At 43.6% G+C, this 23415-nt stretch overlaps 1 protein-coding gene across 7 annotated transcripts in view; it reads left to right on the top strand.

Annotated features, from left to right (window-relative positions):
- UCK2 (uridine-cytidine kinase 2) overlaps nucleotides 1-23415 on the top strand; it is a 119510-nt gene that overhangs the window by 89894 nt on the left and 6201 nt on the right. For 6 of the 7 annotated variants that reach the window (XM_081491337.1, XM_081491341.1, XM_081491339.1 and 3 more), the window contains 3 exons: nucleotides 11845-12004; nucleotides 12803-12899; nucleotides 19635-19777. In XM_081491337.1, the coding sequence (XP_081347463.1) occupies nucleotides 11845-12004; nucleotides 12803-12899; nucleotides 19635-19777 (400 nt within the window). Of the gene's footprint in view, nucleotides 1-10290; nucleotides 10806-10917; nucleotides 12005-12802; nucleotides 12900-19634; nucleotides 19778-23415 lie in introns of those variants that run through there. The other variant, XM_081491342.1, reaches the window with a different exon arrangement.

The following is a 23415-nucleotide window of genomic DNA, read 5'->3' as shown; positions in this document are numbered from 1 at the left end:
CTGGCTGCTAGATGGCAGGTATGCTTTCCTTCCTGAGTTCCTTCAAGGGTCACCAGCTCACCATCTGTGGCTGCAATTGCCGGTGATTATAACATTCTTTGTTTACTGGTGTGGCAGGAAATATCCCATTTCTTACAGGTATATACATATGGCCACACAGAGTGCTTGTTTTAGAAAAAGTTGAGCACAATTAAAATGCTTATCAGTGGAAGACTAGCTGCAATTCCTTCTTACAGTGGAATGTATGCACTTGTAAAGGAAGTGGCCTTAAATGCACTGGGAAAATCTTCAAAATATATGAGTAAATGAGGGTACAGACAGCATTGCATTACTGTTTTGTTTTTTTGTTTTTTTTTTTAGAAATTGTACACACTTAATGTTTTTATGTGACGTGACCACCCCTCAAAAGATGTACATGAAAACTGAAAACTGGCTACAAGGAAGTCAAAGGTGGTTGGATGTGGGGTGGGAAGAAGGCGAATTCACATTCTGCTGTTTCATACCTTTTAGATCTTGTACTATGTGCCATAAATATTGCCTCTTAAAAACCTAACTGCCTTGAAAAGGGTAATAGAAATAAGTAAGTACAAAAAAAAAATCAAGATTTAAAACTAAAAGCAAAGAATATAATCCAGAATTTCAGCTCAGATTTTGTTTTTTATTTTTTAAAACTTTTAATTTTATATTGAAGCATAGCCAGTTGATAATGTTGTGATAGTTTCAGGTACTCAGTGATACATATACATGTATCCATTCTCCTCCAAACTCCCCTCCCATCCAGGCTGCCACATAACATTGAGCGGAGTCCCCTATGCTACACAGTAGGTCCTTGTTGGTTATCCAGTTAACATATTTGTATAAGTATATAAATATTTGTATAAATGAAAGTTTAAGGAGATTTAGAGGCGAGCATGTATTTCCTGTTACCCACTGTTGTGTATATTAACTTGATAACACCTGGAGCCCATTTGTGGAACGATTGTCAGTCCTACTGCATACCACAAGGATAGTTAACGGTCTGAGAGGCTGAGTTTTCTCACATGTAACTGGTGTGGTACAGTCAGAAATCAAGCCAGGCCCTATGTGGCCAGCCTGATTCAAAAGATCCATTTTTCACCTTTTTAAAACTTTGTGGTTAGTGGGTAGTTTTTGTCCATCTTGGCCTTTTTTTTTTTTCCTTTTAAATCTATCTGCTCAGAAGCCAGAAGCTTAGGGTATTTCTCTCAAGATACAAAAGATACAAAATGGTACTTTTTGTATATCTTCAGCCTACTCATTTTGAAGACTCTGAAGCACATTGCTAGATCTAAAAGCAAATTCTTAGTTACCAAGGAAACAGTAGATTTAGCCTGTTAGTCAGTATGGCTTCTTTTAAGAAACCTTTGAAAATTGATTGAGTCTGTTTAGCATGTATGATAATTATTAACCAGGATATTTGACGAGTAGACACTCCTATATGCCACCTAGTAATAGATTACAGTTAGAACAAACATAAAATACCAGGAAAAACCCCGCAGAAAAGATTGTAGAATGAAATGATACATATCCTTATGGCCTATATCATCTGGGGGGAAAAATTATGTCCAGGAATATACATAAATAGAAGTTAAGGACATGCTCTGCTCATATTTTCTGTGACTTAAAAAAAGAGAGAAATTGAACCCACTCATTGGAAAATGTTAGATATATTAGTTTCCTAGGGCCACAGTAACAAATCGTCACAAAGTTGGTGGTTTAAAACAATGGAAATTTATTCTCTTGTATTTCTGGAAGCCAGAAGTCCAAAATATAGATGTTAGACAGCCTTGGTTCCTTCTGAAGGAGAATCTGGTGCATGCTTCTCTCCTAGCTTCTGGTGGAGTTCCTCAGCTTACATCTCTCTAGTCGCTGGTTTCATCTTCATGTGGCATCCCCTCATGTCTCTGTTGCTTCCTCTTCTCTTTGTTACAAGGACACTTGTCATTGGGTTTAGGATTCCTCCGTTCCAAGGATGGCATCATCTCGAGATCCTCAGCCTCAGTTGCATTTGCAAAGAACTTTATTCCAAATAATGTCACATTCTGAGATTCCAGGGTTTAGGACATGATCATAGCTTTTGAGGGATCACAATTCAACCCATGGCAGTAGTTGAGTCACAAAAGATGGATGGTCATTGATTTTTTTTTATAAATAAACTTTTTGTGGGAGATATTGTAGATTCATACTACAGTTGTAAAAAAATAAAACAGATCCCATGTACCCTTTACTCAGTTTCCCCAGTGGTAGTATCTTACAGGGTGCCGACATGGATAAAGTGAAAACACAGGACATTTCATCACCACAGGATCCCTCCTTCGTGTGGTGACTTCTCTCCTGGAGCACAGGCTCTAGAGCACAGGCTTTAGTAGTTGTGGCTCCAGGCTTAGTTGTCCTGCTGTATGTGGACTCTCCCTGGATCAGGGATCAAACCCGTGCCCCCTGCATTGGCAGGTGGATTCTTAATCCCTGGACCACCAGGGAAGTCCCCTCACTATACTCCTTTATAGAGTAAATTGGTCTGTGTAGCTTTGGGAATTCTTTTATTTATTTACTTGTTTTTGGATTTCAGAGGAGTTTGGGGCCAAAGAGGTGGCTGACGAATGATGAATCTGTCAAAATCTGGAAAGGACAACTTGAGGAAATTGAATCTCTTAATAGAAGATTTGAACCTCTTTCTTCAGAGGCTGTGATGGATGAATGGGAAGTTGGGTTTTCGAGGACAGTGAAAGAGCATTTCCAAAAAGAAGGGGAAGTGGGTGCCTGGCACACACTTCGGTTTCCTCTCCCTGCTGTTCTGCAGTTAGACACGGGTGCTGGAGCAAACTTAAAATTAAAAAAACAATCTTTTGAGAGCCAGATAGTCTAACTTCTGGTTTTCCACAATTTGGATAAGGACTGCTGGAAAGGAAGAGTTAACTCAAGTATACTTCGTGCAACAAAGCATTCTTGTGCTGTTAAGTCCTTGTTAAATGTTTGCTCATATGTGGCCTTCGATTTGCAGAGATTCAGCCCCATCCAACTGGCACATTGTGCTTGCCTTTATCCATTCATTTTTCTAAGAACAGAAGGGAGTCGACTTTCTTTATGTGCTTCTCTCCAGAAGGACTTCAAGTCTTGGGCCATAATTTTTGCAACAGGCATATTATCCTTGCTTCGTAAGCCAAACTGTACCAAGTGAGTGGGTTTTGGTACACCTTGTCCAAGGATGTGCTCGTTTTTCCCTCGAACAGGGAGTTAGGTTGTCTCGGTTTTACCCTCTTAGCTTACTTCCTGCCCCTCAAGTAAAAGGGGAAGGAAAGAGATCCAGCTTCACGTGTATATCCACAAGGCAGTGAGAGCTGACCCTCCAGCACTCCTCCTCTTGGCTTCTGCCTTTTGCAGAGGGCTTCGTGAGGAGCAAATCCATCAAAGCCAGCAGTAAGCCTAGATGCATTCAGCTTTTGGGGGGTGGGGAGAGCGGTGGTGGTGTCTTTTCTGTATGTCCTGTGGGGAATACAGAGAAGTGTCCACAGATTTTATATTCAGGCTCGAAATCAGCACAGGAGGTTGAAATCAATCATTGTTTTATACTGAATGATTGTAAGCCAGTGGTGAGGCCCGCATCACCACTTGAGCACAGGCCCTGTCTCTTGCCTGATGTTTTACCTGTGTTGGATGGCAGGTTAATACCTACCACCAGGCTGTGGATTAAAGTGGAACTTGGCTTCACATAAGGACCATGGGTAGCAGCCCCCCTCCTCTTTTTTTCCCCTAGTGAAAAATAGGGAAATATATAGTTTTCCCTATATAGGAAAAATATAGGAAATATTGTATTTCCTAATAGGAAATAGGATATAGGAAATAGGAAAAATATAGTTATTTTACAATTTTGTGTTAGTTTCACTTGTACAGCAAAGTGTGGATCAGAAGTGACTTGTCGTACAGTTTTCCTAGTAAAATATTTCTCAGGAAAACTAACTTCTAAGGAAGTCCAGCAAGCCTGTGCTTCACAGAGCCCAAGGAAAAGAAATTACAGAGCCTTGCTGAGAGTGTTCGTTCCCAGCAGCTCCCAGCTTATACACTGTGGCCACTGCACCTGTGTGGTAGGGTCACTGTGTCTCTCATGAAGAGAAGAGGTCCGCGTCCCCTTCTGACGCAGTTGCAAGGCAGGCGGTGTGTGTGGTTGTTGAGGTCTGGCGTCCTGAAGCCAGCCTGCGTGAGTTTGAAGACCAGCTCAGCTGCTCTCTTGGTGTCTGATCTTGGGCCAAGTCACTTAATCTACCCCTCTGCACCTCCATTTCTTCTGTGTAAACGTGCATAAGAAGAACATGCACTTCATGAAATTGATTTGAAGATTAAATAGCGTAGTAAATGTAAAATCCTTAGAAGAGCCCCTGGCATTTGTATGTTCACTATTGTTCGTCATCCCTCAGTTGATTCTGAACCAGTTTAGTTTCACAAGTAAGTATTCTTTGAGGGAGTTTCTTTTTCGGGGTTCATGACTCCAAAGAGAACAGAACCAACTATGTAATTTTACAAACCTAGAAGTGAATTATTTTAAATGTCTTTGCTAGGAGTAGAGCTTTGATTCACAGTTCATTAAAAAATCCTGGGAATGTGTTTATATCTGTGACTGTTGATCAACCAGAGTTTTTCTCAGGTGCAGGCTAACACCTGGGATTTTCTAGGCTGGACTACCTTTTTAATACCAACATGAATCAGAAATTAAAACTGAGAGTTTCTATCATGGGAGATTTTTCATTTAGTACTGTTTATAATCTGGTTTCCCCCCCTCCCAGTCATGCCTTCCTCTGTGGAGAGCTTGGCCTGCAGCACAAGCAAAGTGCTGAAAGATGGGGATGATATTTACTCTGACACATCAGGGTAAATACATAGAGAGAGGCTGGCAGGTGGCAGAAATGTACCCAGTGGTCTGGGACATTGGTCGAGGCAAATGTTCCCACCTCACCTTTTATTTTTTTATTTTTTATTTTTTTATGAAATAAATATATACTAATTTATTAGTTCCATATTCCTTTATATTATCCAAATATCACTGGTTCATCAACAAAAGGCCAGACATGCCAACCATAATTAAAATCAGCCATCCTTTACCACCTCACCTTTTAAAACAAAGAAATTATTTGATTGAGGGGATGCTTGTGGCAAATTGTGATGAATAAGGCACCCTCTTGGTCCAGGACAGGAGAATTACCATAGCTTTCAAGAGAACATTTGCACTAAGGTGTACTTGGATATGTGGGTGTTGACATTAGTATTATTTAAGTTGAAAGGGATGGAAAACTTCAAACAGTAGGGTTTAGGCATTACTGTATTAGTTCTATGATCTGGAGTCTGTAGGCTCTTTTATTTAACTGCTCCATTACCTTAGTTAGCATGATATTGATTTTACAAAGTGGCTGCTTGAGCTCCAGCCATCAAGTCTTCTAGCCAACAGGAAGGAGAGAGTCAAAAGGGGATTCTTATCCTTTTAGGAGATTCCAGAAGCTTCTGCTTCACACCTCTGCTTGTCTAATTTGTCAGAACTTAGTACAATCACAAGCTATAAGGGAAGCTGGGAAATGTAGTCATGTGCTCAGCTAAAACTCAGGGACTGAGATTTAGTTACACAACTAGTTATCTCTGTTTGAGTATGTTATGTACTACAGGATGGAATCAAGACGGATGCTAAGGATGAACAGGGCAAACTATGTTTTTGGAACTCCAGATCTGAAGGAAAAAGAAATAGATACTCTGCTGGATATCAATTCAGACATTCCCTGTGTTCATTCTTCTAACCACATTTGAGTGAGCCCCCCAGGTGCCAAGGCCTGTCAAGCCCTGGAATAAAAGCTGAGTCACAACTGGTTCCTATGCTCTAGGAGCTCTTAGTTATTATATTATATAGCAACTTAGTGAGTTTCTGGTTTAGATCTTAGTTGTTTGTGTGTGTATGTATGTGGTGATGATAACTATATGGGAGCTAGCAGAACCAACTTAGCGGTGCGTGTGTTCTAGGGTCATCAATGGCCCCACGGTTGGTTGGCCTTACCGATATTCCCAGGGAAGCATTGAGTGGCGTCTCCCTATTGCTTCCGCATAGATGGTTTGATCAGGAATTGAGTCAGCAGGTTTAAGCTTTGTTCTGTCTCAGGGCAGATTACTGGGGCTTTGGTTTTCTCATACTTGTGAATTAGAGCTTCTGAGCTGCATAGAGAGGAGCCCCTGCCTTCAAAGGAGTGATGTAATGTCTGGGGGCATGCTGGACACCATGTAGGTTAGTTTCTTAATGATAGTGACAGGGAAAGCTTCTGTTAAGGTTTATTGAGGTGAAGGAGTTAGAGAGGGTCTTCCTGCCTGAGGAGACTAAGCCTCTGGTCTTCTTGGCTCTTAGCTGCTGGAAGGTGCCTTCAGGGCAGGAATTAACTGATATCCAGAACCCATCCTGAAGGGCTGTCAGGGAGTGAGGCCACAGGTGCCTGGAGCTGGCTGGCCGTTTTAAGCCCCAGGCTGTGCCATGGCTAGATTTTCCTCCATCTGAGCTCTCTCACGATGAAGCAGCTTACTCTGAGCAGGACAGACAGCTTGATGGAATCCTGCACTCTCCTGTAAGGTTGCCTTGAGAAATACCTACCCCATCTCCTGAGGACATACCAGCCTGAAGCCCTCTGTAGTGCTGATCTGTGTTGCTCTGAGCTGACCAGCTGGGGCTTCTTCCAGGTTATGTGTTGGACTGGTTGGTGATTCTCCTGCTCTGTTTCCCTCATTTGGCAGTATTGGGATTGGACAAGAGGATCTTAAGGAAGATCTTGGAAGACACACACACATACACACTAGAAATGTCACACTAAGATAGTGTGTAGGCTGTCTGAGCCACCTCCTCTGTGAGAATCAATTTAGAAAACCGCTGTACTTCTTAGAGCAAAATGGGAACCAGTGAGGACTCAACAGCCGCCCTGTTGGAACCACTAGCTGGAAGGGTCCATTGACTCGCTAGTGACTGACCTCTCTTGGGGCTTCCCAAGTGAGAAGTGTCTCTGAGAAGAGAGACTGCCACATTGGTCAGCACATCTGGAGGACAGGCCTAATGATGAGGTCCAATGTTGGCATGTTCTAGAAATTACAGTGCAGGAAGGAATCTTAAAGTCATTGTGAGTTGTTCTCCATCACCATAGTTGTTTTTGAGACTTAGTCCTATAGACTTTTCTTCAAAGAATTTGCTAGGCCCCCCCAACATTACTGGCTGGATTCTTTGAACACAATCCTTAACACTTAAATACCTTGAATGTGTGTGTGTGTGTGTACTTTTTAGCTTCTTTTTGATATACAAATCACTTGACTGCCTTGAATTACATGAAATTCTGTGAAAGTTGACTTTAATGATACAGTGTGACAAAACAGTATTACATTTCTAAGTAGTTCCCTCCCTGTTCTCTGTAAGTGGAGTAAATTTATATAGAATATTGGGGGTGATGCCAAAGCTGCTTCAGTTCTAGAATAGTGAAAAGAATTGTGCCTTTGCAGGTAGAAGATCTGCAGTTAGGCTTGAGATTCAGCTCCATGACCTTTGAGCAAGTTGTTTAGCTTAATTGAAATCTGTAAGCTTCAGTTTCCTCATTAAGGTGGAAAAAAAGATAAAACAATATCTTTTGTAATAGAATTAAGTGAGATAATATCTTTAAAGTGGCATAGTAGTGAAGAAATTGTAAATTATCTTCACTGATTCTTCCATTTAATCATTTTTCTTTTTCTAAAAATAACCTCATATTGATCTTAATTTTGTATTCAGACAGCAACCCTAAGCTGACTTGTCACTGTGTGTCATTGCAGCACCCCCTGCCCCCCCTTTAAAATACTGTGCTAAAAGCGGCAGGGACAGAATCTATTCAAGATACATTGCACTATGTGTGGAGATACCGGGCAAAACTGAGTTTACTTCCAGCTCCGTGAGTAGTGCCTGTTTGCTGGTGAGGTTTAGCTGGAAGGAGATTAAGTGGGGTCTAGAGTGGGACTCCTTGGGTTAGAATCCTGGCTCCACTGCAGCTTGCCTTGGGCAAATCACTTTGCCTCTCTTCACCTCAGTCTTCACTGAGTGGGTATATTAATAATAGCCAGCATACAAAGTTGTAATAATAAATGGAATGATTTAAAAATATTGAGCCCAGTGTGGGCTTCCCTCATGGCTCAGTGGTAAAGAATCCGCCTGCCAATGCAGGAGGCGCAAGAGACTTGGGTTCAGTCCCTAGGTTGGGAAGATCACCTGGAGGAGGAAATGGCAACCCACTCCAGTATTCTTGCCTGGGAAATCCTGTGCACAGAGGAGCTGGCAGGCTACTGTCCCTGGGGTCACAAAAATTCCGACACGACTGAGCACACACCACACAACTAGCACATAGGAAGAAACTACTGCTAAAGGCACATTCTTCTTGTATGAATTATTATTTTTAATTGTGACAAAACATACATGTTAGGTTGGTACAAAAGTAACTGCAGTTTTGGAAGTGAATTTTAAATCATTATAACTAGGCTCAAGCACATCGTTATTAATGAAAATAGGAACGATTATAATCAACACATATTTGCCAACAAGAAATAAGTTTGTTTATTCCTGTAGCGCAAAAATGGAGAAATGTGCATTAAAATGATGTATAACAATATCAAACGTCAAAGTTCAGCAATGCAAAACCACATTTACTCTTGCACCAACACTATCTTAAAAATCATATTTAAGCATATAGTTCAGTAGTGTTAAGTATATTTGCTTTGGGCCTCAGTCTCCAGACCTTTTTCATCATGTAATAAACTATATCCATTATACAACTCCCCCGAGCCCCTGGCAGCCTCCATTCTACTTTCTATGAGTTTGACTGCTCTAGATACCTCATGCAAGTGGCATCATATGGTACTTGTGTTTTTGTAACTATAGTTATTAATAAGTCTTAGCTCACCACAGCAGTTGTACTCCCTCCCATTTTTAGCATTCTAGAAGCTCATGATTGCTTGCCTTGTTCTCAAACCCTAGTCATTAATGTTTTTCCTGTCTCAAACCCTTTCCTAAGAGAAGAAGACACCTTGCAGCTCCATTTCATCCTTTTGAAGAGAGCAGGATTGGAGAAAAGGGAAGTTAAAAGTGAAGAAGACATAAAAGGAGGGACTTAAGTATTTACTCATTGCAGAAGTCCTCTGTAGCACTTCTTCCTTCTGATTGTGTAAAGATTCAGACCTAAGCACCAGAAGACAGAATAATACAGTGAACCTCTCCCTGATTCAGCAGTTATCTAGATATTTTGGGCCCATTTTTAACAAAAGTTTCAGGGAGAAGAATATACTAGAAAAATCTAGATTAACTTAGAGGCTGGTGTTTCTTTGCTTGTTCATGCAGTAGTATTTATCTCCTGAATGATAAAAGGTTTCTTATGCCTTGGAACTTTCTTTCTTTCTTTTTTTTTAGTACTTAAAAAACCAATTTTGTTTATTTACTTATTTGTTTTTGGCTGTGCTGGGTCTTTGTTGCTTCACAGGCTTTTCTCTAGTTGCAGCAAGTGAGGCTACTCTCCTATAGTTGAGTTGTGTGGTGACTTTTGTTGTTGTGAACCATGGGCTGTAGGGAGTGCAGGCGTCACTAGTTGCAACTCGCAGGCTCTAGAGCACAGGCTTAGTAGTTGTAGTGCTCGGGCTTCGTTGCTCTGAGGCATGTGGAATCTCCCCAGATCAGGGATCAAACTTGTATCTTCTGCGTTGGCAGGTGGATTCTTCACCATTGAGCTACCAGGAAAGCCCCAGTTCTTTGGACTTCTAGAAGGAATTCTATTTACTAGTGAAAACTGCATGTTTAAAGTTCCCCACTCATAGCCTTATGATGCAAGAAGCAGATGGAAGCTAGGAAAAGGAAATTATGGACCTATACAAGTATAAAAACTTAAAAGTTTTTAACTGCATAAAACCTTTGATTCTGTTACAGCATTTTCATTTTTCAGTCAAAGTCATATGCAAGCTTTATATTTTCCTATGATTTTTTTTTTTGGTGGCACATCTGTCGTTCCAAAAATCCTAAGTAGTTTAAGTGTTTTTCTGTGTGTATTAATGTGCAAAAATGTCATAAAAGTAAAATAACTTTCTAATAACTAACAGTTGAGTCAAAATATTATTCTCCCACAGATCCTTGCAAAATGGCAGTGTGTTTCACAACTTATACAACAGGACATACTGTGCAAAATAATTTTAATTTACATTGAGTAGTACAACAGGAATAGCGAGTTTTCCTTATGCTTGGACTAATCGAATACATTCTTCATATGAATTGTAACTTTTAATTAAAAGTTTCCTGGTTTTTCCCTGTTAAAATCAGTTGGTAAAATAGTCTCAATTGTAAGACTTATAAGGCTGAGCCCAAGAAACCTCTAACTGTGCTCATTCTTTCATCGCTTGTAATCAGGTCAGCCAGTTCCATAAGGGGACTTCCATTACCTCTTCTAGAGGTTTTGTAATGTAGACATTGTTATTTTGCAGTTAATCTTTGTAGCAAATGAGAAAGAAATCAGTTATTTGAGAAATACAATCCTTCACTATCTCATTTTTAAAAAGATCTTTATTGATGTGGACCATTTAAAAATTCTTTAAAAAATTTTTGTTTCACTTTTTTAAACACTTTGGCTGCACTAAGTCTTCGTTACTGTGTGTGGGCTTTCTCGAGATGTGATGAGCGGGGAGACTTTGTTGCAGTGTGCATGGCTCAGTAGTTACGGCCCGGCCCACGGGTTAGTTGTTCTGCAGCATGTGGGATCTTCCTGGACCAGGGATCGAACATGGTAAGAGGCAGGCAGACCACCAAGACCACCAAGGAAGCCCTAAAATTCTTTATTGAATTTTTTACAATATTGCTCCTGTTTTATGTTTGTTTTTCTTTTTCCCGGCCACAAGGCACATACAATCTGAGCTCCCTGACAGGGATCAAACCTACACTCCCTGCGTTGGAAGGCAAAATCTTAACCACTGGACTGCCAGGGAAGTCCTGACTTTCTCATTCTTTTGAATGCACTTGTTTTTATACTTTTCCTTTTACAAAGAGTATAAGTTCATTGGAGGGAAAAGAAGTCAGATATGTGTATTACAACTATGTAGATTCAAGCTCATTGGGAGCTGGTGTCCTTACTCTTAATTATGATGCCCCTAAGTTGTTTCCAGTACTGGTGATGTTTATGTCTCCAGCTCCATAAGTGGGGGCACACATCTGTGAAAAGGCTGCCTGATGGACTGTGTGGACCCTGATGTCCGTGGCTATAGACCAGGGCAAAAGACTGAAGTAGGTTGGAAGCCAAGGCCTTGGCCTCACTGCCAACCAGCTGAGATTCCTTTGATATAAAGAGATGTGTAAGGGCTGAGATGTCTTGTAAATGCTCAGTCAATTCATGACCCAGTAGCCCTTAGGCCCATCAGCCCTTTGGCCCATCAGCACATCATCACTGTGCCCTTTCCCTAATTTCTGCTGTCTTTTTTGTGTATCTATACTAGGGTGGAAGTAAAGAAAGATAAAATAACATCACCTTTTATTTGCGGCTTTGTGGAAGGCTTTATGAAATAGAAGTAGAGATTACTGCCCTCCTCCCCATGTCATCACTGTGGATACTTCAGCATAGTAATCTGTGTCAAGGAATGGGGGAGGAAAAGACTTCTGGGCCCCTGAACTCCTTCTCGGCAGACATATCCTCCCTTCCCCTAATGCAGCATCCATGGTGGTAGCCTTTGCAGTCTTCCTTCCAAAGGCCCTTGCTCAGGGCAAACACAGTCAGCTCGGTGACTGGATCTCCCTCATCCTGTGGTCTGTGGTGTTCTCTTCTCTCCTTACAGTCTTCCGTTTGTGCTAAGATTGTGCAGCTTCTGGGACAGAACGAGGTGGACTATCGCCAGAAGCAGGTGGTCATCCTGAGCCAGGATAGCTTCTACCGTGTCCTCACTTCAGAGCAGAAGGCCAAAGCCCTGAAGGGCCAGTTCAATTTTGATCACCCAGGTAAGTTGGGGCATTGAAAGGGCATATGTGGAGGTGTTGATTGAAGAAGTTGCTTAACCTCTCTGAATCTGTTTCCTAGCCACTGAATGGAGGACTCTTAGGTAACTTGCGGGCTTGTTGTGGGCTTATAGGAAAGAAGGGCTTCCATAGTGGCTTCTGTAATGCTTGGCTCCTTAAATACTGATTGAATCTGTGTCTGAACAAGGGTGACTCTTGGAGAAACCCATTGCTCAGGGCGGGACAGGCACAGGCCAGAACAGACTGATTCTCCTGCCTCCTCTGGTCTACAGCAGCCTGTGTCATGCCCTCCTGCCACCACCTGGCACATGGGTGTACACGGCTTGTGCGTTAAACTCACCCAATGGCAGAAAGGGAGATTGAGGGTCCAGTGATTTTTGCCCTGACAGTCCCAGATCAGCACACTGCCTCTTTAGCTGGTTTAGGGTTCTTTCAATTGCGGGAGTCAACTGCTATAGTGCCTGCTGCCATCACCTAGTCGTGAGGTTATCTATCATACACTGGGTTTAGAGAGAGGCGAGAGATACAGGCCAGGGGTGGGACATTAAGGCAAAAGAAAAGAATCCACTTCCAGTTCTAAGAACTCACACATTTTGGTTTGAAATGTAGAGTTTGCATCCTGCTTTGGGTTGAAATTAGATACTTTTGGGGAGAAGGGATGCTTATCTAGGGTGTGATACATATATGGGTAGAACACAGGCTTAGACGGATGCCTGTTCATCATTATAGAAGAAATAATTTTACAGTTAGCAAACATCTTAACAGTTTGATTTCCTTCAGATGCCTTTGACAATGAACTCATCTTCAAGACACTCAAAGAAATCACCGAAGGGAAAACTGTCCAGATTCCCGTGTACGACTTTGTTTCCCATTCCCGGTAAGTGAGCTGTTCCGGGCTGGGCACTGCTACCCGTTGCTCCTCAGAAGTGCCAGTCTCCTGTCCCGTCCCCACCACCTGGTGCCCACTGCAGCCTGTCTGTGGTGGGGCAGTGATGTCAGGTGTTCGTAGATACACAGGTCAGGAATTCATCCAGATGCTTCCTGGAACAGTGCAATCATGATCATCATGTTTTGTTACTCTGAAGGGCGGATTTGTGAATTTGAGCTCAGGTGAGGGACTGCAAATTCATCCTTCTCCACATGCCTGAGATGTTGTTCCTAGAATAAAAAGCAAGAGGGCAGGGTGGAGGAAGAACAGGAAGAAGAACAGGAAGCTGTTATTTCTCCTCTCTGGTTTGCTTCGGATTGGGCTATGTGAAGAGTTGTGGGAGTCCTGAAGTCACCAGGACTAGACCCTCTAGTGAGCTTCTCAATCAGGTCAGATGTGTCCTTCCATTTTAGTTTTCATGCTTCTGTTTGAAGCCAAAGCTCCAATAATTTGGCCATATGATCCAAAGAGCTGACTCATTGGAAAAGACTCTGTCTGATGCTGGGAAAGATTGAGGGCAGGAGGAGAGGGGGTGACAGGATGAGATGGTTGGATGGCATCACCGACTCAATGGACATGAGTTTGAGCACACTCTGGGAGACAGTGAAGGACAGGGAAGCCTGGCATGCTGCAGTCCGTGGGGCCGCCAAGAGTTGGACACAATTGAGCGTCTGAGCAACAGCAGTGATGCTCCTGATCAATAGAGGAGTGGGTTGACTTCCATAGCAGCCTCCTCCCCTCTGAGCAGTGAAAAGGGGCTTCTGGAGGATTTCCCTCCTGCTGGGGGAGCTCCTTCAGAGCTGCCCAGGGCTCTCTGCTCAATTTGGGGCCTCCCAGGCACATCTGACACTCCCGAACGATGTGTTAGACAACATGCAGCTCCTTCATATCCTGGGCTTAGTAATGGCTCAGTAAGTGTTGTTTTCAGCTCTGGGCTGTTTTTGAAAGTTTCTCCCTCCCACTTTTCATTTTCCTTCCTAGTTCCTTTATCTTGTTCTCTCTTGAGTTGATTTTTTTTTTCCTTAAATGGGAAATTAGATCTCGTGCAACTGTTACTACTAAATATTTCTATGATTAAAAACCTGATCTTGTTTAATTAATTTATTTTTTAATCGAAGGATAATTGTTTTACAGAATTTTGTTGTTTTCTGTCATCAGTGTGAATCAACATGAATCAGCCATAGGTCCCCTCCCTCTTGAACCTCCCTCCCCATCCCACCCCTCTAGGTTGATACAGAGGCCCTGTTTGAGTTCCCTGAGCCATACAGCAAATTCCTGTTGGCTATCTTTTACATACGATAACATAAATTTCCATGTTACTGTCTCCATACATCTCGCCCTCTCCTCCCCCTCCGCATGTCCATAAGTCTATTCTCTATGTCTTTTTCTCCATTTCTCCCTATGTATTCCTTTAGGACACATGTCAGCTTTTAATGCAGTTTAGCTCACACATTCTGTGCTGCTCTCTGGAACTTTCTCAGAACTTGAGAGTGCGGCAGAGGTTTGGTTGGAGGAGGAGAAAAGAGATAGCACACTGTGATCAAAAGTCCAGTTGCTTTGGTTCTCACCTTCATATCTCTCTGGTATCTATGGAAGCACTTCCTATTATGAACCCAGTTCTACTGACATTCAAAGAACAAGATACCCCTCCTGTATCTGCCTCTACAGACTGTGCAGGAATAAAGGGACGTTTAGGTAGAAATTGGAGCTAACATAAATAATGAGGGGCTGGGAGAGCGAAGATCTGGGAGGCTGCAGGTGAAGAATCAGAGGAATCAGTTCCCACTGATGGCTGACTAGGCCACTGGAAAAGAAACCATGTTCATGGCAAGTCCATGAATCTGCTGCATCGGGGCCCACAGTCTTTTTTTTTTTCCTGGCTGTACCATGTCACAGTATGTGGGATCTAGTTCCCTGACCAAGGATCGAACCCAGGCCCCCTGTATTCAGGGGGGCATTCAGAGTGTGGAGTCTTAGTCACTGGACCACCAGGGAAGCCCCCACAGCCTTTGTGTGGAGTGTCCACAGTTTCCTTTCTAGATATTATGCTCTCCTAAAAATTTTAGATTTTGTTTCACTTTCATCTTCTAAGTTTTCCTTTGGCAAAGTAGCTGGGACCATTTAGGGAAAGAGATTCTGGAAATTGTAGTTTCTAGCCTTAGTAGAGATTGGTAGTGATGTCAGATTGACAAGAGACAGTCAAGCCCACCCCCTTTTCAGGTCTAGGGCGGGGCACTGCTATAGAATTAAAATGCAGCCTGACAACTAAGGCACAGGCCTGTGGAGGGATGTAAAGGAGGAAGGAAGGCTAGAGTAGTTAGAACAGGCACTTGTATAGGAGGTGATACTTAAGCTGTGCATTGAAAAGCATAAGAAGTTATTGGGAAAGGGATCTCCAGGTGATGGGTAGGGAGGCATTTCAGGGGCAAGCTTGGTGGGAGATTGCAATGGGTTGGGTATGGAGGGAAGGGGATCGGTATGTGGGGAGAATGGCAGGAGGTGGAGGAGGCTGGGAGGTAGATAGGCCTCAGATTAGGAAGGGCACAGACCTTAGAGCCAGAGCACAAACGTGTTGGCAGTAGGCAGCCAAAGACGGCTCTTATGTAGGAGTGGAGAGGTCATTCTGGTGACAGGAAAAGAGGATACACAATGCTGTTTATGAAGCCCTTTGAGTGGCCCAGGTGAGACACTCATAAAGGCCCAGTGGAGGGGAGTGGAGTGAGGGGAGTTCGGAGGAGTCAGGGCCGGGCCAGTGCAGTCAGGTGGCAGGAGGTGAAGATGAGTATCTTCTTGGCATGAGCTCCAAGTTCATGTATTAACAAAAAACCCCACAGAGTTGCACATCCAGATGTGTTTTACTTTTTTCTCCTAATTCTGCTCTCATATCTTTTATTTTAAAATCCTGTTCTTTAGTGGCCCAGAGTCCAACTCTTCTGTGAGGCTTTGTGACCATCTAAGACCCCAACAGTCCCCCCAGCTCTCAAGGGCCACTTGTGAGGGACCCAGCCATTCAGGGTTAACTGATCCCGTTCCACCCTTGGGTTTTTTGTGGTGACTACAAATGAATGTTGGGTGAAAACTGAGAAGTCACCTATTCTCTGTAAATACCTTTCTCTGATTTTCCCCTTCTTTATTGTAAGGAATAATTCTCAAATGAGAAGGTTGTGCTAGATTATCCCAAATGCTCTAATACTCCAGGTTTCTTATGTGAACCTCACAGCCTATCTCTAAACTCCTAAACAGAATATTGCACCATATGTGGCTTCTGGCACATCTTGCGCTAGTAGTTGCTCAATAAATGTTGCTTTTAGCTCTAAACTGAAATTTTCTCCCACCTAGGCCTTCATGTAGGCTAGGGAAGTGATTGATTCCAGCTTCCTGGGGCACCACCCATGGAGCAGGCAGTTCTGTTCTCCTTACTGTCCCAGGATTGAAGAGGCATGACTGAATTGAAACAGTCAGCAGTCTTTTTAGTATTTATCAGTTAGGCAAGCTGATGAGCACCAGCAGACAGTGTCAGTCTGTGTGAGTGTAGCACAGTCTGTGTTTTCCAGTGGGAACCCTAGAAATCCCAGGAAAACACATGTGCTCTTAGTTTCCCAGCTGCCTTTCCGACCTCTTCCACCCTCTTCTTGGCCCGGGGCAGCTGCCTAGAACAACTCATTATTTCACTCACTTGTTGATCTCTTTTTCTGTCCATCTTGCTTCTGAACTCTGCCCAGTTTGGTTCCTTATCCTGAACCACAGTGGGCACCATTTTCCAGTACCTGACATTATCCCGGAGACTGACATGTCTCAACCCTGGCTGCAGACATAGCTGGAGAAGCTTTTTTTTTTTTTTAAAAAAAAAAAAAAAAAAAACACTGAAATCTTGCCATTTGTGACAACATTGGTAGACCTAGAGGGTATTATGCCAAGTGAAATCAATCAGCCAAAGACAAATACGGTATGATTTTATGTATTATGTAGACTTTAAAAACAAAACAAATGAACAAACAAGAAAACAGAGACAAGAGTCACAGATATAGAGAACAAACTGGTAGTTGCCAGAAATGAATGGAGTAGCGAAGAAGAAATAGTCAGGGAGATTAAGAGGTACAAATTTTCAGCTACAAAATAAATGAATTACAGATGTGAAGTGTACAGTGTGGGGAATTTACTCAATAATAATATCTTTGTGTGGTGACAGGTGATAACTAGACTTACCATGGTAATGATTTTGAAATGTATAGAAATATCAAATCACTGTGTTGTGTGCCAGCAACTGACATAGTATTGTAGGTCAATCATACTGCAGAAAAACAGACTGACTGACTAATAGAAAAAGAGATCAGATTGTTGCTACCGCCATAGGTGTTGGGGAATGGCGAGATAGGGTTTGTGGAGGAGGGAGAATTAAATGAAGATAATCAAAAGGTACACGCTCCAGCTTGTAAAGAAAAATAAGAACTAGGGATGTAATGTACAACACAATATAGGTAACACTGCTGTACGTTCTGTGTTCAAGTAGTTAAGAGTAAATCCTAAGAGTTCTCCTCACAAAATTTGTTTTCTATTTCTTTGATACTTGTTTTATATGAGGTGATGGATGTTCACTAATCCCATTATGGTTATCATTTCATAGTGTAAGTCAAATCATTATGTGTATACCTTAAACTTATACAGAGCTTTATATCTTAATAAAATCAGGAGAAGCAAATGTAAATTTAAAAAAAAATAATGTATAAATATGAAAAAAGAAATTACTTCTAGAAATGGGAAACACAATGGCAAAATTTTCAAACTCAGTAGATGTATCAGCAGCAAAGTGGAAAAAAAAAACTCAATTCAGACAATAGAGGATTGATCTGAAGAAATCATCCATTAATGCAACAATGCCTTAATGGATGAAGAAAGAAAAAGAAAAAAAAAACAAAAAGATTAAGAGATGTGGAAGATAGTTCAGATCTGAAAAATATTTAATCAGAAGGAAAGGGAAGAGAATAAAGGCAATATCTGAAGAGATACTAGCTTAATTTTTTTCCAGAACTAATGAAATCAAATCCAAAGATTTCATGCCCTACAATCCCAAACAGGATAGATAAAAAACAAATGTACAAGTGAGTTCTACTTTTTAGAATTGATTAATATTCCATTGTGGCCTGACAGTTAATTTTTGTGCCTGCTGCAGTTGTATTTCAAAGTTTTGTACAAAGTCGTGTGAATACTCAAACCACATATTTTTGTTAGTTGTGTTATTCAGACTTTCCATTTCCTTCTTTATCTGTCAGTTTCTAAAATAAAGAAGTTAGAAGTCTCTCCAATACGAATGTGGATGCAGTTTCTCTTGGTATTTTTATCTGCTCGATATACTGCAAACCTCTGTTGTTAAGTAAATAAAGTTTCATGACTTTAAAAAAAAGAAAGAAAGAAATACCTGGGGAGCTTTTAAAAAGTACTGATGCCCTAGCTACACCCTAGACTAATGAAATCAGAGCCCCAGGGGAGTAGGGTCCAGGAATAAATATTTTTAAAAGCTCCCCAGATGATTCTTTGTGCATCAAGAGTTACACCACTGTTCTAGAGAGTCTCCTAACTGCTCTAACCTGGTCCTTTTCTGCCGTCTTTTATGCTCCATGTTCTGCTACCTTGGTAGCTGCTCCAACAGTGCTCCCTTAGAATTTAGACCCGAGCCCAAGGGACTGAGCCAATAAAGAATCAAAGCATGTTTATGGGAAGCATGTTTATGTTAGCGGGCAGCTGCTATTGACTTCCCTATGTTTGCACAAATAAAACCTATCATCTTAAAGAGCTTTTGAAATAAATGTTTGGTTTTCTTCACGAATGTTTGCTGCTCTGCCAGTCAGGGTCAGCGGTGAACCTTGCAGTGGTATCCTTGCTTTCCTTCCAGTGAATTTTGAAGTGAGGTGCAGGGTGGTTTTAGGACAGAAGCAAAAGTTAAAAGAGTGCAGTGAAAGTAGAGGCAGGGCAGAGCTAGGCCCCATCAGGCCCCTCCTCTTGTTTTCACTGCCCTGGCTTTTGAAAAGTCATGTTTACATTAGTATCTCTCTGCCTTGGGTTTCCCAACCCCATGGGTAGATGTGTGACATAATGTGTGTCTCTGCTTTGCTGATGAGGAAGCGAGCCAAACCAGGCAGGTCTGGGGCTGTTTCCTCCTTCCACCGACATCCTTCCCCTTCCCAGCCTCTTATCTAAAGCTTTCTTATCCCTACCTTTCCCTCTGCCCCTTCTGTCTTCCTCACAGTTGCCTCGGCATTGGGGGAGCGGATGGGCTTCTTGGGAGAAAACTGAGTTTCTGTTTTTGAAAGTTCAGATTGTGAGGTTCCATACATGCCAGGACTCAGAGCTTTCCTAGGGATGCCTCCAGGGGGAAAAAAAAGTGCTCACATCTCCTTTTGTCTGTCTTTATTCTTCATTTAACAGCAGGTGTCTTTATTCCAAAGTGAGGGACGCAGGCCCTCTATTTCTCCTTTATGGTGAAAGCTCCAAAGAGCTGGTTACAGGAGACCTTTGTCCCAGGCATGCTGGCTCTCATTCTTAGGTCTTCCATAGTGGTCCAAGGGCTCTGTGAGGCTATGCTTAAACCCTTTCAGCCCCCTTTCAGTCAAGGGGATGGAACTCTAGACTTCCCCTCCCCTGCTGCTCCCACCTGACCCAGCCCATCTTATGCCCTCTGGTTTGCAGGAAGGAGGAGACGGTTACTGTCTACCCCGCAGACGTGGTGCTCTTTGAAGGGATCCTGGCCTTCTACTCCCAGGAGGTGCGAGACCTGTTCCAGATGAAGCTTTTTGTGGACACAGATGCGGACACCCGGCTCTCTCGCAGAGGTGCGTTCCAGAAGCTGCCGACAGCCTGTTGGTGGCCTGTGACAGGCCCCTGACCTCCCCGAGTCTGGGGCCCGGGCTTTCCCCTAGGTGGCCTCATGTCCCTGGGGCCCAGCCCAGGCCAGTCAGTCTTGCCCCAGGGATGTCCTGCTGCCCAAACACTTGGTGACATTTGAGAAGGGATTAGTTTCACTCACTGTTTTGTTAAAGGTTCGTGAGGTCACAGACATGAAATAAGAAGTTTACCTTCTGGTTTTGCTGGGGAGAAGTTTGGCTAAGTGCTCAGTTCCCTATGATTTCCCCATAGGTGTCCCAGTCAAGATGAGGACTCACTGTAGCACATCTGGGGGCAGGAACACCCTCTGCTGGCAGCTCTGGGCAGCTAGTCCCATCTGCCCATTCCCCTTACCCTTTGCTGTCCAGAAAGTTCTGTGAAGCTTTGGTCACTCTGTCCAGCTAGCTCAGGAGCACAGTTGGTTGTTCCCTCTGAACACCTTATTTAAGCGTGTGCGGAAGACACTGAAATGCTTGTTGGCAGGGAAGCGGAGCCTGTGAATTGAGCCCTGGGGCACAGAGCAGAGAGCTCGGGAGGCTTCGTGGGAGAAGCGGAGTCTGGACGTGGATGTAGTGGGCTGCTGGCGTAGGCAACCTCAGAAGGCACTCGCTGCAAACATAGACACTGTGGCTGGTTAGGACTGTTTTCTGATCTGGATGACAGGGAAGGCTGTTGTCTGTGGGTGGCATCTTGGGGCATGAACCATTGAGAAGAGATGGGGAACCCAGCAGAGTTGGAGCCGACAGGACACAGCCTAGGCAGTGGAGTGGAAGTGACTGAGGAGAGGGATGAAGGGTGACTAAGGTTTGAGTCCCCATCATGTGGAGGAGGAGTGACACAGGATACTCCAGGCTTAGCCCTTGGTCACAGGGCAAGTCAGTGGCAGATTCAGATTTCTTAAGCCCCAAGCCAGAGCCTTCCAACCTCAAAGTGTATGATGTTTTCCCTTTTCCAGTTCATGAAACAAATTTGTTGTTTATCCAATTTAGTATGCTTATCGCAAGAACTGTAAATGGAAATGGCAGACTCTAGAGAAATGAGTCCCTGGGATTTGCCCTCCTAAGAAGTAATAGGATTCATACTCTGTAAGTCAGGGAAGCTGTACTTCGCCTCCCAGGTGGCATGTGGGAGTGGGGTAATCTGATGGAATGAAGAGAATTCTAGTCCCAGTAGAGCCTCCCCCTAGCTTTGTGACTTTGGTGGCTCTTGTGATCTCCTAGGCCTTTTTTTTTTTTAAATGGGTAATACGAAGGAAACAGTCCTGTTTTTAAGGTCATGACACAGGCCAGATAAGGGTTGCATGGTCTTTTTTGACAGATAATTGAGACTTGAGCCTGAGAATCTCTTATGCATCTCATCGCAGGGTCTGGTTCGTAACCTCATCCATGAATCCAGGTCCTGCCTAGGCTGCTCTACTCTCAGCTCATCTGCTCGGAAATCCATGTTAGCTGGCCAGATTTGGGAGGCATCATTGGGGGAAAAATGGGAGTCAGATGAACTGGACTTTGTTTTAATCCTGGTTTCACCATTTAGATCCCCTGAGGAAGGGAATGGCAACCCACTCCAGTATTCTTGCCTGGAGAATCCCGTGGACAGAAAAGCCTGGCGGGCTACAGTCCGTGGAGTCGCAAGGAGTTGGATGTAACTGAGCAACTAACACTTGCAGTTTCTTTCACTTTTCACTGTTTAGTAGATGTGTGACTTGGAGCAGGTTGTGTTTTAACCTTTTTGTACCTTATTTTCCTATTGGTTGATCATGTAATGATTAGTTAAAACTCCTAGGATAGTTGTGCTGTTAGAGGTAATGCCTGGTGGTGGCTTTAGTTGATAAATGTCAGTGTGGCAGATCAGAAACCTGCTTCATTTGAGATGGTAGCTGATGTTCTGTTTTCCCTAGTGTTCTGTCAGGACTTGTCAGAACCTCAGTAGACATGTCCTTGGGAGCTGGTAACACCTGGGCTGATATCATTCATCATTAGTCCAGCAGGTGGTACTAACGTCCCAAGGGATGGAGTGATGCCTGAGAGAGAAGCAAGTACAAAAAATGTGGAAATTGGAACCACATTTTGTGGTGCGACATGTCTGATTTAGATGGATAATTCTGGGATAGATTAGGTAGATCTTATACTAGGATCCTTATGTGAAATGGAGGAGAGACTTGAGATAACAGTGGCCTTTTCTGGGGTTTCTTAGGGCCAGTTCTGCACCCCTTGCCTTCCCTGGTGCCCCTGTGGCAGTTCACTGTCTTCTTTCAGATCTGCCATCCTGTCATGTCACCTACTGCTGAGTTACTCTCCTACTGGTCTAGTGGGACTTCCCAAATGCTGTTTCTACAGACTCACTCTCTGTCTACGTAGGACAGGAAAACATGATTTGTGGGCTGGGGCGGGGTGGGGGTAAGGGAGAGGGGAGGAGGGTTAGTCAGGAGCTGTGGAGCGGAAGAACATTCCTGGGGACTTGAGTGAGTGCCATGGTCTTACTGTCTGTGGGTCACATCCTCCCGGGCACATTCCAGGTTGACCCTCATGTGGAAGGGAGGGGGATCTGCATCAAGTCCTACAGCCTTTGGAAGGATTTCCTTCCTTCCCAGGGGGACCCTTGGTGTCTAGGGAATTGGTTTCCTCCCAGCAAAGCCTGCCTTGCCTTCCTTTTCTGTGTGAATTTAACCTACCCTTGGATCAGGAACAGAGAGGATCTGAGGTGGGGGCTCTGGGACTGCTGGCTTCAGGGCTCTCTCCTGAGGGCTCTCTCCTGCCACGGATCTCTGTCCAGTTTACACTGAGTTAGGGCTTCATTGAGCCTTGGAATAGTCAGTTTGTTCTTTTACTAGAATAACACATCTCCTCAACTGATCTTTAAAGGGAATTGACAACCATGGAGGAATTGTGTTTATTCTGGTCCTTCTACATTTGGTTCTTGGCTCTGGCTGACCAGAAGCAGCACAGGCTGATTTGGAAGGGCTGAGTGGAAGCCAGGCAAGGAAGAGCAGGCCTGGAGTTTCCTGCCCTTTACCCTGCCAGGCGCTCTGAGATGACCTGTCCCGGCCCAGCAAGTGTGCCAGGGTCAGAGTGATGACGAGGGAGCCCAGTTTTGAGTCTCTGGAGTTTCCAGTTTGTGCCAAGACCTTGTTCTGATTCAGTGGTTGGCTTGGTTACATTTCCTGACTCTGAGGAGGAGGCCATTTCAGTGTAGTGAACTAGCTGGTCCCAAGTTGTCCTTGACTCAAGGAGGGGGTCCCGACTGTCTAAGGTGATAATTTGATGGAAGGCTCTTGGGAGCAGAGGTGGGCGATGCCTTCTGGTTTTGCGTGTTCCTGTTGTCTGGACAGCATTCTGGCCCACTGCTGTCTCCTTTTCCAGTGTGGAAGCTGCAGGATGTCTCCTTCCTGTCTTCCTGTTTCTCCCTCACCGTCTTGTCTTTCCACGTGTCTGCCCTCCCCTCCCACACTGAAGCCCCACCCCCACCGGGTCCAACCTGCTGAGCTGAATTCACAGTTCATGTCCTCGTGATGGTCTGCTTTATCAGGGACCTATCCCTCTCCTGAAGCTTCCTCAGGTCCTGTCGCCTTCATAATTGTAGTATTTTA

The sequence above is a fragment of the Giraffa tippelskirchi genome, chromosome 5, assembly GCF_054371585.1.
Source record: "Giraffa tippelskirchi isolate mGirTip1 chromosome 5, T2T-mGirTip1v1.2.pri, whole genome shotgun sequence".
Lineage (NCBI taxonomy): Eukaryota > Metazoa > Chordata > Mammalia > Artiodactyla > Giraffidae > Giraffa > Giraffa tippelskirchi.
The sequence above is the reverse complement of the archived record's forward strand: the minus strand, read 5'-3'. Positions and strand labels throughout refer to the sequence as shown.